We start from the raw sequence: 12133 nt of genomic DNA, 5'->3' as shown, positions 1-12133 counted from the left end.
TACAGGCATCTATCTTGGATTATCTGTAGTTTTGTACAGAGATGTATAGCATTACTTTTTGATTTCTGTCCAAGAAAAGTACTCTGAAAAATTCGTTAATTTTTTTTTCGAGGGGGGAAGGGCTCATTCACTTGTGAGTTCTCAACACATTCATCTCTTCTTTCCATTTTCATCTCTAATTGATAACTCAAAAATGGACGAGGAGCAATCTTTTGCCAGGCTTGTCTCTTCAACGACTCTCCCAGCTCGACCGGCTTGGGATACGCCAGCAGCAGGAGATGATCATGACCCATGGGCAAACCCTTTTGTAACAGACATCACATCCAATCCGTTTGCTTCATCTTCCTACTCTGCAGACCCACGAATCGTCTCATCCTCTCCCAGAGAGACAAGCCCATATGTAAAGAAGCTTCAAAGGGAACATATGGTGCCAGAGATGCCTTCAGTGATTGCTGCACGGGAGCGTGAGAAGGAAATGGCAGAGAACGAGGCAGCTCAGAGAGGAGTTTATGCGAGTAGCGCTTTTGCTTCCCCATACGACTTACCTACTACCATGGCAAATGATCCGTTTGCCAAGCCATTTGCGCCAATTCATGCAAGCCGGGATCCTGTGCTGGTCCCATTTGATTCTCCTACTTCTCATTTTGAAGCAGAATCATCCGTCCCGGCCCCCAAAGAAGAGGGCAAAACCTTACTGAAAAATCTCATCGGCAAAGACTTGATGGCGGAGAACGATCCTGAGATGGGTCTGCGCAAGGCTTTTAAAAAAAGTGAGCCACCAAAGGAAAAGTCTCAGGTGAAATCCAAGGAAGTCAAAGAAAGAAAAGTGCATGGGTTAAGTCCAACGAAAGAGCAGGAGCAGAGAGAATCAATACAGAGAGAAGCAAAAGTTGATGTTGTAGTAAGTTGGTCCTAATTACAGGCTCTCGAACTAAGCAGCTTTTACAGAAGACATCTAAAGAGGTGGATGGACAGACGACCCCTACTGAACTTCAATCACAAAGTACGCCAACGCCTTCTTCTCCTGTTAACAAGAATAAATCTCCAACATCTGTTCCTCTTCCACCCTCTCCGGCGAGCACTCCTCTCGTCTCGCGTACCCACTCTCCGTTGCCTAAACCCATTCTTGTCTCCGCACAAGAGAACCTTTCTCGCCTAACGACGCCTTCAACGGATAGAGTATCTGTCTCTCCTCTTGATGTACTTGACTCTGAACCCGAGCCAAAATTTAAAAACCTTAGTCTGGGTGGTTCCGTCCCTTATAGTGCTCCTCCACCTTTACCTAACAAAGATACCCCGTGGGAAGATTCAACTTCCGCTGCAGCACCATTGATAACATCTAGCGGCGGAAGGTTAGGAGGCAAAGGCTGGGGGGTATTGGACGAGGATGATGATGATGAGCCTATTGGCTCTTTGATTAACAAGACTCGGAATGGAACAGCAGGTTTGTCAGGTGGGGAGTTGTTTGGGAACAACAATGCATGGGGAGAGAAAGATGACGAAGGATGGGGTGAATCAGGTATAGACCCTATACCTGCTGCTCCCGAATCTGCATCGACAGAGCGATCATTCATCAAAGACACGAAAGAGAAAGAACAGCCACAGTCATCGACTGCAACTAGTCCTCCCGAAAAGAAGCGCCTACCGTACTTTCAAATAACAGTCTCCGATCCTACCAAAGTGGGTGATCCGGTTCGAGGTTACACTGTATATACTATCACAACACGAACTTCTTCCCCGCACTATCAAAAATCACTCTTTTCTTGCCTGAGGCGCTATTCAGACTTTCTCTGGCTCTATGAACAACTGGTGGTAAACAATCCTGGTATAATTGTACCACAAGTCCCTGGAAAGCATCCATTTGGCAGATTTGGAGAAGAGTTTGTGGAAACGAGGAGGAAAGCACTTGAAAGATGTTTGAGAAAGATAACAAGTAATCCTGTTTTGCAACTCGATCCTGACCTCAGACTCTTTCTCGAATCTGACAATTTCGCATACGATTCAAAGGAGCGTAAAGCCCAAACTGCTGCGGCGACTCCAGCTAGCGAAAAGACGAGCGGGCTGTTGTCAGGCTGGACAGGGTCAAGATATGTTGAAGAAGACGATTGGTTTGAAAAAAGACGAAGCTTCTTGGAAGCGTTAGAAGCTCAACTCAAAACATTATCAAAAGCTATTGAAATTTCTTCGAAACATCGAATAGATTTGGCACTAGCCTTGGGCGAGTATGCAGAATCTCTTACTGCCCTCGCCGAGTCCGATCTTGGTGCATCCCTGTCCCACTCTCTTTCATCCTTTTCAAATCTCTTCTCTACTCAAAAAATCCATTCAGAGTCTCACGCGAAATCTGAAGTAGGCGATTTGCTCAATGCCGTGGATGAGTATATCAAACTGATAGGGTCTGTCAGAGGTACGTGGGAGAGAAGAGTGGAAGCATGGAGGAGCTGGAAGGAAAAAGAGAAGGAAGCGATGAAGCTAAAGAAGGAGAGGGAAAGAATGCGGCAAGCTGGAAAATTAGGGGACAAGGTTCAATCATCTCTTGGAGAAATTGCAATGGTGAACTCATTCCTTGTTGCTGACCGACATCTCATACTGACCATCTGTTAATCAGGCCGACCGTAAAGCCGGTGAATCCCTCCTTCATTTCAACAACCTCACCAACTTGGTAAAGTCCGAATTTGTTCGATTCGAAATTGAGCGCATCCTTGATTTTAAGAATACTCTGGAAAAGTATATGGACGGACAAATAAAGAGAGAAAAGGAGATGATCGAAGGGTGGGAAGTAGTTTACAAGTTGTTGATTACAGTTGTTGAACGAAACCAAGGAGCTGGACAGGGCCAGAATAGATGAGAATAAGCACGAGATGGAATACACATTATACCCATTCGAAGCAGAGAATGATTGAGATAATGAATCCTACGATGATGAGCAACAGACTAGCGGTCTCAAATATTGTATATCAGTTCCTGCGGAGCAAGGAACAGAAGAGAAGTATATATGCATACGTTTTATGACCTGATCCTCAAAGTTATATTTTACCAAAAAAAAACAATTCAAGGCGAGTACGCAACAAAGAAAACTTTTCAGTTAACTAGCTCAGATCTACGAGGAACGATTATATATTCATAAGACTTGGAGCCTGATTTAAAATCCAAACGACGCTGTATGCACTGGATCTTAAGCAGTTTACCACCACATTTCAAATCTTCTCATCTCCATGTCTTTCTAATACTTTTGTCGTGGCAGTGTCTTAAGCATCTATTCCAGTTTGGCCATGGTTTACATATACAAAAAGGGTTGGCGATACTTGAGATCACTTGAGATCAATCTATACCACTAGGTTACTGAGATACTCTGGAGTCGCTCCAAAACTTCTCCGCATACTTCCCAAGGATGGCATTGATTTGTGTGCCTTGAGCGTAAGGCTTCATGTGGGACTCTTGAAGGTTGATTGTGGGATCAATAGTGTTGACTGCCAGCACTAATGATAAGTCAGTATCGAGCTTGTCTATCTGGTGATCTGGAATGAAATAAAAACACACAAAAGTCATCCAATGCAAAATCCATAGAAACGACATCAATGATTTGTTCGTCATCTACGTTGGGGAAAGGGGTTGAAATAAAATCTGGCTGATCAGCATAGAAGGGCACTGATTTGTTTATTCAGCTATTGTTAAGATTTGAGATGAGAAATAGCATGCATACCGGGAATATGCTCTATATCATCGCCCTTCCCTGGACATGCATCTCTTGTGACGAACCCAATTGTCCGAGGCTTCTCTGGGATATCCAACACATGCTGTTCAAAATTCTCTGCTTTTAGCCTATCTTCATTCCACTGTTCAGATAGCCAAGCCTCATATATTCGATCGACCCTTGCTTCCACCTCCAATGGCGATGAAGGCTTAGAGGGAATAAATTTTGAAGCACCAGCGCGGTTCATCTGATCTGTGATTTTTCTAGCAAGACCAGCTTTTAGAGGTACGTATAAGAACGTAGAAGTGCTAATATGATAATCAGCTCCTGCTTGAACAAATCCGGAGGTGCATATACAAGGGCGACACAGTCAATTCGTCATTCTTGTTAAAAGGACCTTGGAACTAATCTTTTGCATTATCACTTATGATCAACTGAGATTGGCCAAACACACTTACCAAATCAAACCTCAAGCTACCAGCATTACCAACAATCATTCTTTCTTGTCCCTTTTCGCCTTTTCCCCTATCCATGTCTTCTACTATGTTGGGCAGAACCTTGTGCGAGAAGAGAGTCAGGACTGAACGGGGATGACCCCAGGGATGACGTTTCAAAAAATAGTTGTGTGGGGCGATACCGAACGGAGAAGTGATATTCAAAGTAGACGTGAGGGTCGAGAGAGAAGTAGATATTTTGCGGCCAAGATTCTATTTTAAAACTTGATGAGAAATTATCCAGAGTGGTTGAATACGAACGGTATGAAAGGTTTCCTCAGTCGTGTGTGTGTGCCATTGATATCTGTAAGTTGTCGATCAGCTTATCATTGAACGCGACAAGCCTAGCCCACGCATATCAACATACGAAACGTCATTAGCGTCCAAATATCTTCGCGCTACATCCAATGGTTGACTGTCATCTTTTGAGGCCAGAGAAGATCTAAAAACGGCTAAGCGTCATGAGACAAGAGTAAGAAAAATGAGACACACGAGGTAAAGGCAATGGTCTCAAGATATCGTCCTGGCACAACTCCAATAGATTTGCCATCGTATTGCACACAATCTCTGACATGAGTATGGCCGCCTATAAGGACGTCAATATAGTTACTTCTAGAGTTGTGATATGTTTGTGAGACTTACCGAATACATATATAGGTACATATGGATGCAACTTGCGGATGGCATCAAATATGGGTGTAAACTCGGATGTTTCACCTCGAACAGGCATATGACCAGAGATGACGCTAAGCTTTCTATTAGCCTTTCGTTCAAACGGGCCAACATGATTCGTTGACTGACAAGTAATCAGGCTCCTCTTGAATCGCTTCCAAGAACCATGATTCTCTGGCTAGCATTGAAGGTTTTTGAAGAGTTATACCTCTTTCAACGTCATCAGTTATCATTCGTTGTTACGTCGTATGCTTTTTCGAAAAGAGATGGGTAGCTCACTTATCGTGGACCTTGACTGTAGGTTTAAATCATCAGCACAGAGATACAACGGCAGAGTGCAAAGGATACCAACAGTCAAAGATCACGCCGAAAGCAGTGACTTTACGTCCTCTTCCCATGTAACGTCAGTCAGCGACATGCGAAGAGTCAAGACAAAAACTGACATACTGTTTAGTTTGAAATTTGAGGTGAGTTTTGCCGATTGGAACAGACTCAAAACCTTGTGCTGTTGGTATTGTGATATTAACATTGCTCGTCACGTATCTTCCTCCCCTATACCCAGTTATTAGTTTTGCGAGCCTTCAATCATCTCCTCACCATCGTTCAATATTTTGATATTCATCTAGGGCATCAGAGTAGTGGTAAAGTTCATGATTTCCGATTGTTATCACATCATATGGAATGAGAGAAAACACGTCTTCCGTTAAGCTTGCGGATAATGGAGATGAAGAAACAAGTCCTGATCCGTCATGGTGATCTCCTGCATCTCTACCGATATTATTAGCTCTCAATCACAGTTTAAGATCAATAATAAAGCGCAACCTACATCAATAATAAATCTACGCCCTTCTCGTCTGCTATTCGTCGCATATGTGTTACAAAAGATGCAAACGTTCCATAGTCTCCAGAGTAGTTCTAATTCAAAGTAAAAATCAGCCCCTTGCCGCTGGAGATCATTGTAGCGTACCGGTTCAGGCCAGGTCTCCTATAATCAAGTCAGCATGTTGATACATGAATGTATACACTAAAACGCACATGTTGATGTCCCAGTAGCCATCCTATTGCTCAAAAGGTCAGCACTGTCGTCTGTTGAATACCCATAGAATTAAGTCCACGTTGGGAAGACATGTAAGCTGTTCTGACGGTGTGTTATAGTCCTTCCTGCATATCCTCTGTACCAATATCTGGCCTTGTTTAATGTCCAGTCTCGCCCGCTCTCAATCACCTCTTAAAGGTTGTAAAATCATCCGCCACGGTCCCCATACATGGAGTAGCGACCGCTCAATAAAGTGATACCTAGCAAGACTGAAAGGGCTTAAAACTTACCATGAGTGTCGGAGATGGACAAGAAGTTGACGTCTTTCCACTCGAGCTGTCTTGTGGGCTGGGGTAATTTCAACGCTGTCACTGCTGGCAACGTTGCCAGTACAGTAACGAAAAAATTTAACATGATGGAAATGTCTTTTAAAAATGTCAATACCTTCAAAGTCGTGAAATGAGATGGATTCAGGCACAGACTGGGATGTGGTAGACAAACAAATACAACTTTTAATTTTTGATTGTTTTTGTGTTTTCACTCTTGGTGCGCAGAACGATCAAGATGAAAAGTAATCTACAACGTAAACAGAGTATTATCAACATATGTATGAAGTTTGTTTTGCACTTGTAAAAAAGTCTGTATAGCTAGCATTTTCGAGTATGTCAATGGCGGACTTTGAGAAGCAGTAATGTGAATAATATTCGCATAGCACAACGCTTATAATCTTTTGCTTCTGCGTACCTAGAATCCTTGCTCATTCACATCTCCCCATTGACGCTGCAAGTCCCATTGTTCCATTCCGTGCCCATTCACTCCTATCATTTGGCCTGACATTTGCCCTTGAGGTCCTTGTTGCGGTACTGAGTTGGTCGCGCTCATCTGTTCCAGCTGTCCCATGGCCATGCCAGGCATTGCTGCCCCTGCGTCTAGCCCTTCTGCCATAGATTGTTGACCCATATCCGGCATATTCCCCATTAACCCCGTAGCGCCCATCGACGTCATATCCATAGCTTGCCTCGTCGCTAACCAGTGCATTAGCTCTACTTGTTCAGGTTCTTTTCCTGTGGTGTTTTTCCATGCTTCACCCAACAAAGCCCAAGATTCGGAAAGTGAAGGATTAAAAGCTTGTAAAGAAAAATTCTGAAGAGTCATCAAGTTTTGAGAAGGTTGAGAAATAGCGGCATTTGCAGCGACCGGAGGTTGTGGGTGTTGTGTGTTGTATTGCTGCTGAGGTGGCAGAAAGGGGGGTCGTTGACCAAAAGGTACGTTCGCTGGCATGCTCGCAGATGATGCAGGTCCGCCCTTATTACTGATGTTACCGACATTGACAGCCTCATCTTCTGAATCTTCCAGTGCCATATCTTCTTCACTATCTTCACCTGCATGTAGAGTTTCATTCATCCATTCTGGTGGCGGAGCCCTGCCATTCTGTTGAAGCTGAGGCTGAGGCTGAGACTGGGATTGAAGAGGAACCGATACTGGCGTGTGACTTATAGGGCGACCTTTACTGGACGATGGATACCTCACATCATCTCGTCTTGCATGCTCTGGTGACCTTGATCGTCTTCTTCCATGGAATCCAGTGCCCGTTCTATATCCATCTCTCTTCCAATCGTCACTGTATCGTCGTCTTCTATCAGGCAATCCCATACTTTCAGCAACCAGTGCCCGATCACGATCCCTGGGCTTGTGTCCTTGCGAACGTGGCGATCGCATAGGTCTTTGATATCCTCTTTCAGGTTGCGAAGGTTGTCGCTGATGTCCATAAGGAGGACGACCTTGATCAGGGCTTGATTGTGCAGGGGCTGCTTGAGTTTGAACAGCAAAACTTGCGAGCACTGCGAGCTTGGCAGGATCTATTGGGAGAGGCATCTGCCCAGGTTTCGGAGGAAGTACGGCAAGATCGCTTGAAGAAGGTGAAATCTGGGAAGTTGGAAGATTAGACTGCGAATTAGCTACGGAAGCAAGAATGGCAGCTACATCAACTGGTATCCCACCAGGACTGCACCTTGTCAATTTACACAAGCATTTGAGAAAAACACAACTCACACTGCAGTTTTCGGCAATCCAATTTCATTTCCCTCATCTAATTTCCTTTTGCTCTGATTAATACCCAACATCTTAGCAATCTCCAGCGGCAATTCACCAGTTCTCGGCTCTTCTTGTGCGGTAGATTGAAAGATGCCGGAAGACAACGAATCAGATTGCGGTTCTGAACTTGGACGATGTTTAGTAACAAGGTGTGCAGGCGGTGGGCACGGTGGTGTTGTCGATCCTGGAAAGGACATCTCAGTGTCTATCAAAACCACGATGTAAAAAGGCAGGAAAGAAAGATGCAAAAATGCAAAACAGCTTCACTCAGCCGACATTCCTGATTTGCAGTCGATGCCTCTTGTGTAGGTAATTATCGTCAACTGTCTGAGTGACGATAATTGCCTCACACTCGAAACACGAAATACTGAAGATGACAGCATTCTGTACATAGTCATCGATTCTCATTGGCGCTCGCAATGCTTGAACGCACCGGCCAAATATATTCGGTTTGCCAGCAGGGTCCTGGAATGGACAAGATGGGATTAAGCATGAGATATATTCAAAACCTTTGGCATACCAACCGCAACGTGAGATGCATGCCATTGTTTGATGTGGTGTAGCGAGGGATTCTTCTAAACTGAAAAAGGGCCATATGCACATCTTCTGTCGGTTAGTAAAAGAGGAACGAACTACCATCTGTAGAGTCCACAGATTGGCCACAGATACTTTTAAACAAATGAGATTGCTGAGTGTGTGTGATCATTCCAGCATGTGATAGAATAATCGACCAGTTGGTCACATCTTGGTGATGCTGGCCAAAATAGCTAGAATTGTTTCCAGAAGACGGAAAAATGATACTGAAACAGACATTGAAATAAAAATTTACCTGATCCATGAGCATTTCCCACTCCTAGAGCAATGCCTTTCGCTTGTACTCCTGATAAGCTGATTGCAGGTGTTGACGAACCTTCTGGTGTGCTCGCAAGTTTATTTCTAATCTCATCTATACAATGTTGTGGAAAAGTCCCATGTTTTTGCCAAATGTCGATAATCTTTTTCGTTTTTTCCTACAAGGGGAAATCAATAAAACAAACAAATCATTAAAAGTGTCGGCCAGAGCTCAACAGTAGCTCATGGCGTTATAATGCAAAAGCGTACCTTGCCTTCTGTCCAGACGCCTCCCTTGCCGTCATCAATCATACCGTTGACCCAACTGTCCACAATACCCTCCAGCTTCAATAGCATCCCCGCTTGTGTCCCCTTGCCTCTTTGTTTACTAACCTCTTTACCCCTTCCCCTATTAATTGAGGATCTACACGCTCTTGCAATGGCATCAAAAACATAGAGACTTGATATTCTTGCTTGAGATGTTGGTGGAAGCGAGGCGTTAAGCTTGTAAAAAGTAGTGACAAGATAGTGGTCTTCTTTAACAAGCATTTGAGAGAGCTCTGCTATTCTGGCGACCTTTGAACCTGATAGACGGGAAGCCCTGATGGTTACTGAGAGCAGGTTGTCAAACTCCTTCAAACCGAAGCGGTCAGTTCATGCACATCTTATATAGCCAAAAACTCGTCAATGTGTGACCGTATTACTTACCTTGAGCTCTGCCATTTTGACAAGCGCGTGTTTGGGTTGTCTCTTCAGCACTTTACTATCTTGATGATAGCCATAGAATAAGAAATACAAAATGAGAAAAAAAAGTCACAATAAAGATAAAATGTTTGAATTGTATAACGGAATTATGAAGCAAGGCGGACATATCCGCTTTCTGGTGATGATGTGGCACCCGACCTATGGCGTAATTGACTCAAGGCCATCCGCATTTCACAACGTAACCTTACCTTTCTTTTTGTCTTTACTTTATTACTTTTGACAAGCAATCAAGGCTGGAAATATGACTGTGGGTGCTGAGTACTTTGCTGCTCAATTGCTGACTCTATCCGTCCTCTTACCGCTATAGCTTTATTACTCTAGTGCATTGGTTTGAACTATAACTGTCGAGTGTTACTAAATGACCTTGTGTAGTATGTTTTGGCCTGCTCATGGCTGAGCTTTCTCTTTTCTGCACTATAGTGTGCCCCATGCCGTTTGCTATTCGTAAAAAGTGGGCTTGTTGAGCTTGGATTGGATAGAGTACGTGCTAAATCTGATTTGGATAGAATGTTTCATTTCTTGAGCGAGAACCCAATTGTGAGACCTCGAGATCGCTGTATAGCTCAATATGGCTAACAGATGATGATTGAATAGGTCGCAAAGATTCAATATGGCGTATGTCGCTACATTATGATAACTACTTGAAAGCTGACCTGAATGACTTTTATAGCTAAAGATAACATTTATGTACGGTTACTTTTATGAGACGGCCTATTTGCTGAGCTGAAATTGAGATACTCAGATTTGTTGCTGTCTTGTTTGTTGATGCCCTCCAACGGATGATTCGGATTGCCCAGGAAGGTTGGTTACTTGGACTAGAACAAAAGTTAGCGAAGCCTAACTTATCGAATAGGTGCTACTGCCAAGATGAAGCAAGATATGTCCGATGTCAGAACAGAAACCAATTAGTGAGCTCATGGCATTATGATCCATTTGACGGTCTTATGTGTTTTACAGCGCTGCTCGGCGGTTCTATGCACAGAGAAACTGTATGTCACAGCTTGATATGCAATTTTTTGGCTAATAATGGGTCTCCTAGTGTATCTCACGGGTGCTACACTGTTCCTATCTCTTCTTCTTGCTCGAGTGTTCTACATTATTCTTGACTTTATTCATGTCCAGGAGAATTACACCTCTCTCCAGGCCAAAATGGCTAAGTCCAATGGCACCAGTGGGGAGAATGAAGAATTGAGGAAAAGAATCGCCGAGTTGGAATCCCAAGAGAGAGACTTTGGTAAATGATCGCTTTGGCTGTGTGTAATTGGCAGTCAACTAATACATGGTGTAGAAACACTTAAGAAACAGGCTTCCCAGCAAAACGTTGAGTATGGACGTTTGGCGGATGAGCATAACAAGGCCGTGAGTCTTTGGTGCGTTATGAGGACGACCTCTACTAAACCTGTTGTAGACCAGGTCTCTTTCAAATAAGAAAGCCGACTAAAATTGAGAATGGCATTAGAGCGATGACCCGTAAGGACATAGTTTCTTGGTTCCATGATGAATGTAGGCGTGCTGGCAGAATAAAAGATGATACTCTTAAACTGCAAGTCATGGCAATACAATACTTTTATCCATAACTGTCCTATTCTCAACACACGCCTATTTGATCGTTTGCATCATTTCCCTTGTATCTTGGGTAAAAAAAAACGGTTATGCTAATCGCAACTACGAGTTCAATATCAATAAATGTGTTCATGTCGTTTGATTAAACTGTACGCAGATCGGCAAATTACTCTCATTGCCGTTTTGCTTTTCTTTTTACTTTTACTTTTTAACTTTTTGGTTGCAAAAGGAAAAGACAAAAGTAACGTAGATGGTCGCTCGCCTTTAAGTCGAGTCGGGACCAAGAAAGCCAACCATGATCTCCAAAATAGGATCAATAAATGTACGAGCTAATTGTGCTGACTAGGAGAAACCCTTCTCCTAATAACTCTTGAGGTCCTGCAGCTGCTCATCCATTTCTCTTAAGACTTTCACATACTGGTTGTCCTACTAGCTTGCCAATGCGTTGTGGATTGATCTGAAATCCCGGATAGTATCCTGGTATAAGTGTCAAGTTTATTAAATTGAGCTCAGCAATTCGAGCCATGGGCCGCAATAACAAGCATAACAAATATGTGACAGGTCCAATATCTTTAGCAATAATACCACAAGGTGCTCATGGAAACAACTCTAGACGGTATTCTCAAAAGATCTGACGATCAACACTTTCCTTGCAAGTTATCTATTGCCATGCTTCGCTCATCCTCTTCAAGTCCCAGCTTGAACAATGTTCCTCATCAAAAGTAGTCGACATTCAGTTTGGACGACTCAGTGGGACAGTTTACCTTTAGAATGGACTCAAATTCTTCAGCCAAAGAGGCTCACAGGAACATCTACACGTCCAGCATGGATAATCCATCTACCACTCTTGGTATCATTCAATGGCCCAGCTTGACTACTACACCGTCAGAACATCTCCTCTTGGGTACGGATACACTTGGAGCCACAACCTCAACCATGGTGAGCCCATTTAATCCAAGCTAACTGGAAAGTTCTGGCGGTGGA

The 12133-nt window shown here is 43.5% G+C and overlaps 4 protein-coding genes across 4 annotated transcripts; 2 read left to right on the top strand and 2 right to left on the bottom strand.

Annotated features, from left to right (window-relative positions):
• Positions 1 to 193: 193 nt before the first annotated feature.
• Positions 194 to 2619, top strand: L203_105827 (uncharacterized protein; the record flags this gene model as incomplete). Its single annotated transcript, XM_066215190.1, has 4 exons — positions 194 to 901; positions 949 to 2349; positions 2406 to 2553; positions 2609 to 2619. 4 exons carry the CDS (start codon positions 194 to 196, stop codon positions 2617 to 2619), a joined length of 2268 nt encoding a protein of 755 aa, XP_066071287.1.
• A 658-nt stretch (positions 2620 to 3277) lies between these two features.
• L203_105826 (uncharacterized protein) lies at positions 3278 to 6310 on the bottom strand (the record flags this gene model as incomplete). Its single annotated transcript, XM_066215189.1, has 19 exons — positions 3278 to 3326; positions 3383 to 3479; positions 3541 to 3648; positions 3704 to 4002; positions 4052 to 4098; positions 4153 to 4401; positions 4450 to 4492; positions 4556 to 4630; positions 4681 to 4774; positions 4831 to 4934; positions 4990 to 5070; positions 5140 to 5155; positions 5213 to 5250; positions 5308 to 5412; positions 5458 to 5628; positions 5687 to 5775; positions 5828 to 5845; positions 5896 to 5918; positions 6187 to 6310. 19 exons carry the CDS (start codon positions 6308 to 6310, stop codon positions 3278 to 3280), a joined length of 1830 nt encoding a protein of 609 aa, XP_066071286.1.
• A 330-nt stretch (positions 6311 to 6640) lies between these two features.
• L203_105825 (uncharacterized protein) lies at positions 6641 to 9544 on the bottom strand (the record flags this gene model as incomplete). Its single annotated transcript, XM_066215188.1, has 5 exons — positions 6641 to 7901; positions 7949 to 8174; positions 8820 to 9000; positions 9092 to 9454; positions 9530 to 9544. 5 exons carry the CDS (start codon positions 9542 to 9544, stop codon positions 6641 to 6643), a joined length of 2046 nt encoding a protein of 681 aa, XP_066071285.1.
• Positions 9545 to 9827: 283 nt separating this feature from the next.
• Positions 9828 to 11027, top strand: L203_105824 (uncharacterized protein; the record flags this gene model as incomplete). The annotated part of the gene is made up of 12 exons (XM_066215187.1): positions 9828 to 9833; positions 9894 to 9906; positions 9959 to 10037; positions 10093 to 10123; positions 10181 to 10201; positions 10257 to 10273; positions 10329 to 10387; positions 10440 to 10494; positions 10544 to 10575; positions 10626 to 10820; positions 10875 to 10945; positions 10995 to 11027. 12 exons carry the CDS (start codon positions 9828 to 9830, stop codon positions 11025 to 11027), a joined length of 612 nt encoding a protein of 203 aa, XP_066071284.1.
• Between the last annotated feature and the right edge of the window lie 1106 nt (positions 11028 to 12133).

The sequence above is a fragment of the Cryptococcus depauperatus genome, chromosome 7, assembly GCF_001720195.1.
Source record: "Cryptococcus depauperatus CBS 7841 chromosome 7, complete sequence".
Classification (NCBI taxonomy): Eukaryota; Fungi; Basidiomycota; class Tremellomycetes; order Tremellales; family Cryptococcaceae; genus Cryptococcus; species Cryptococcus depauperatus.
This window is presented reverse-complemented; position numbering and strand designations above follow the sequence as displayed.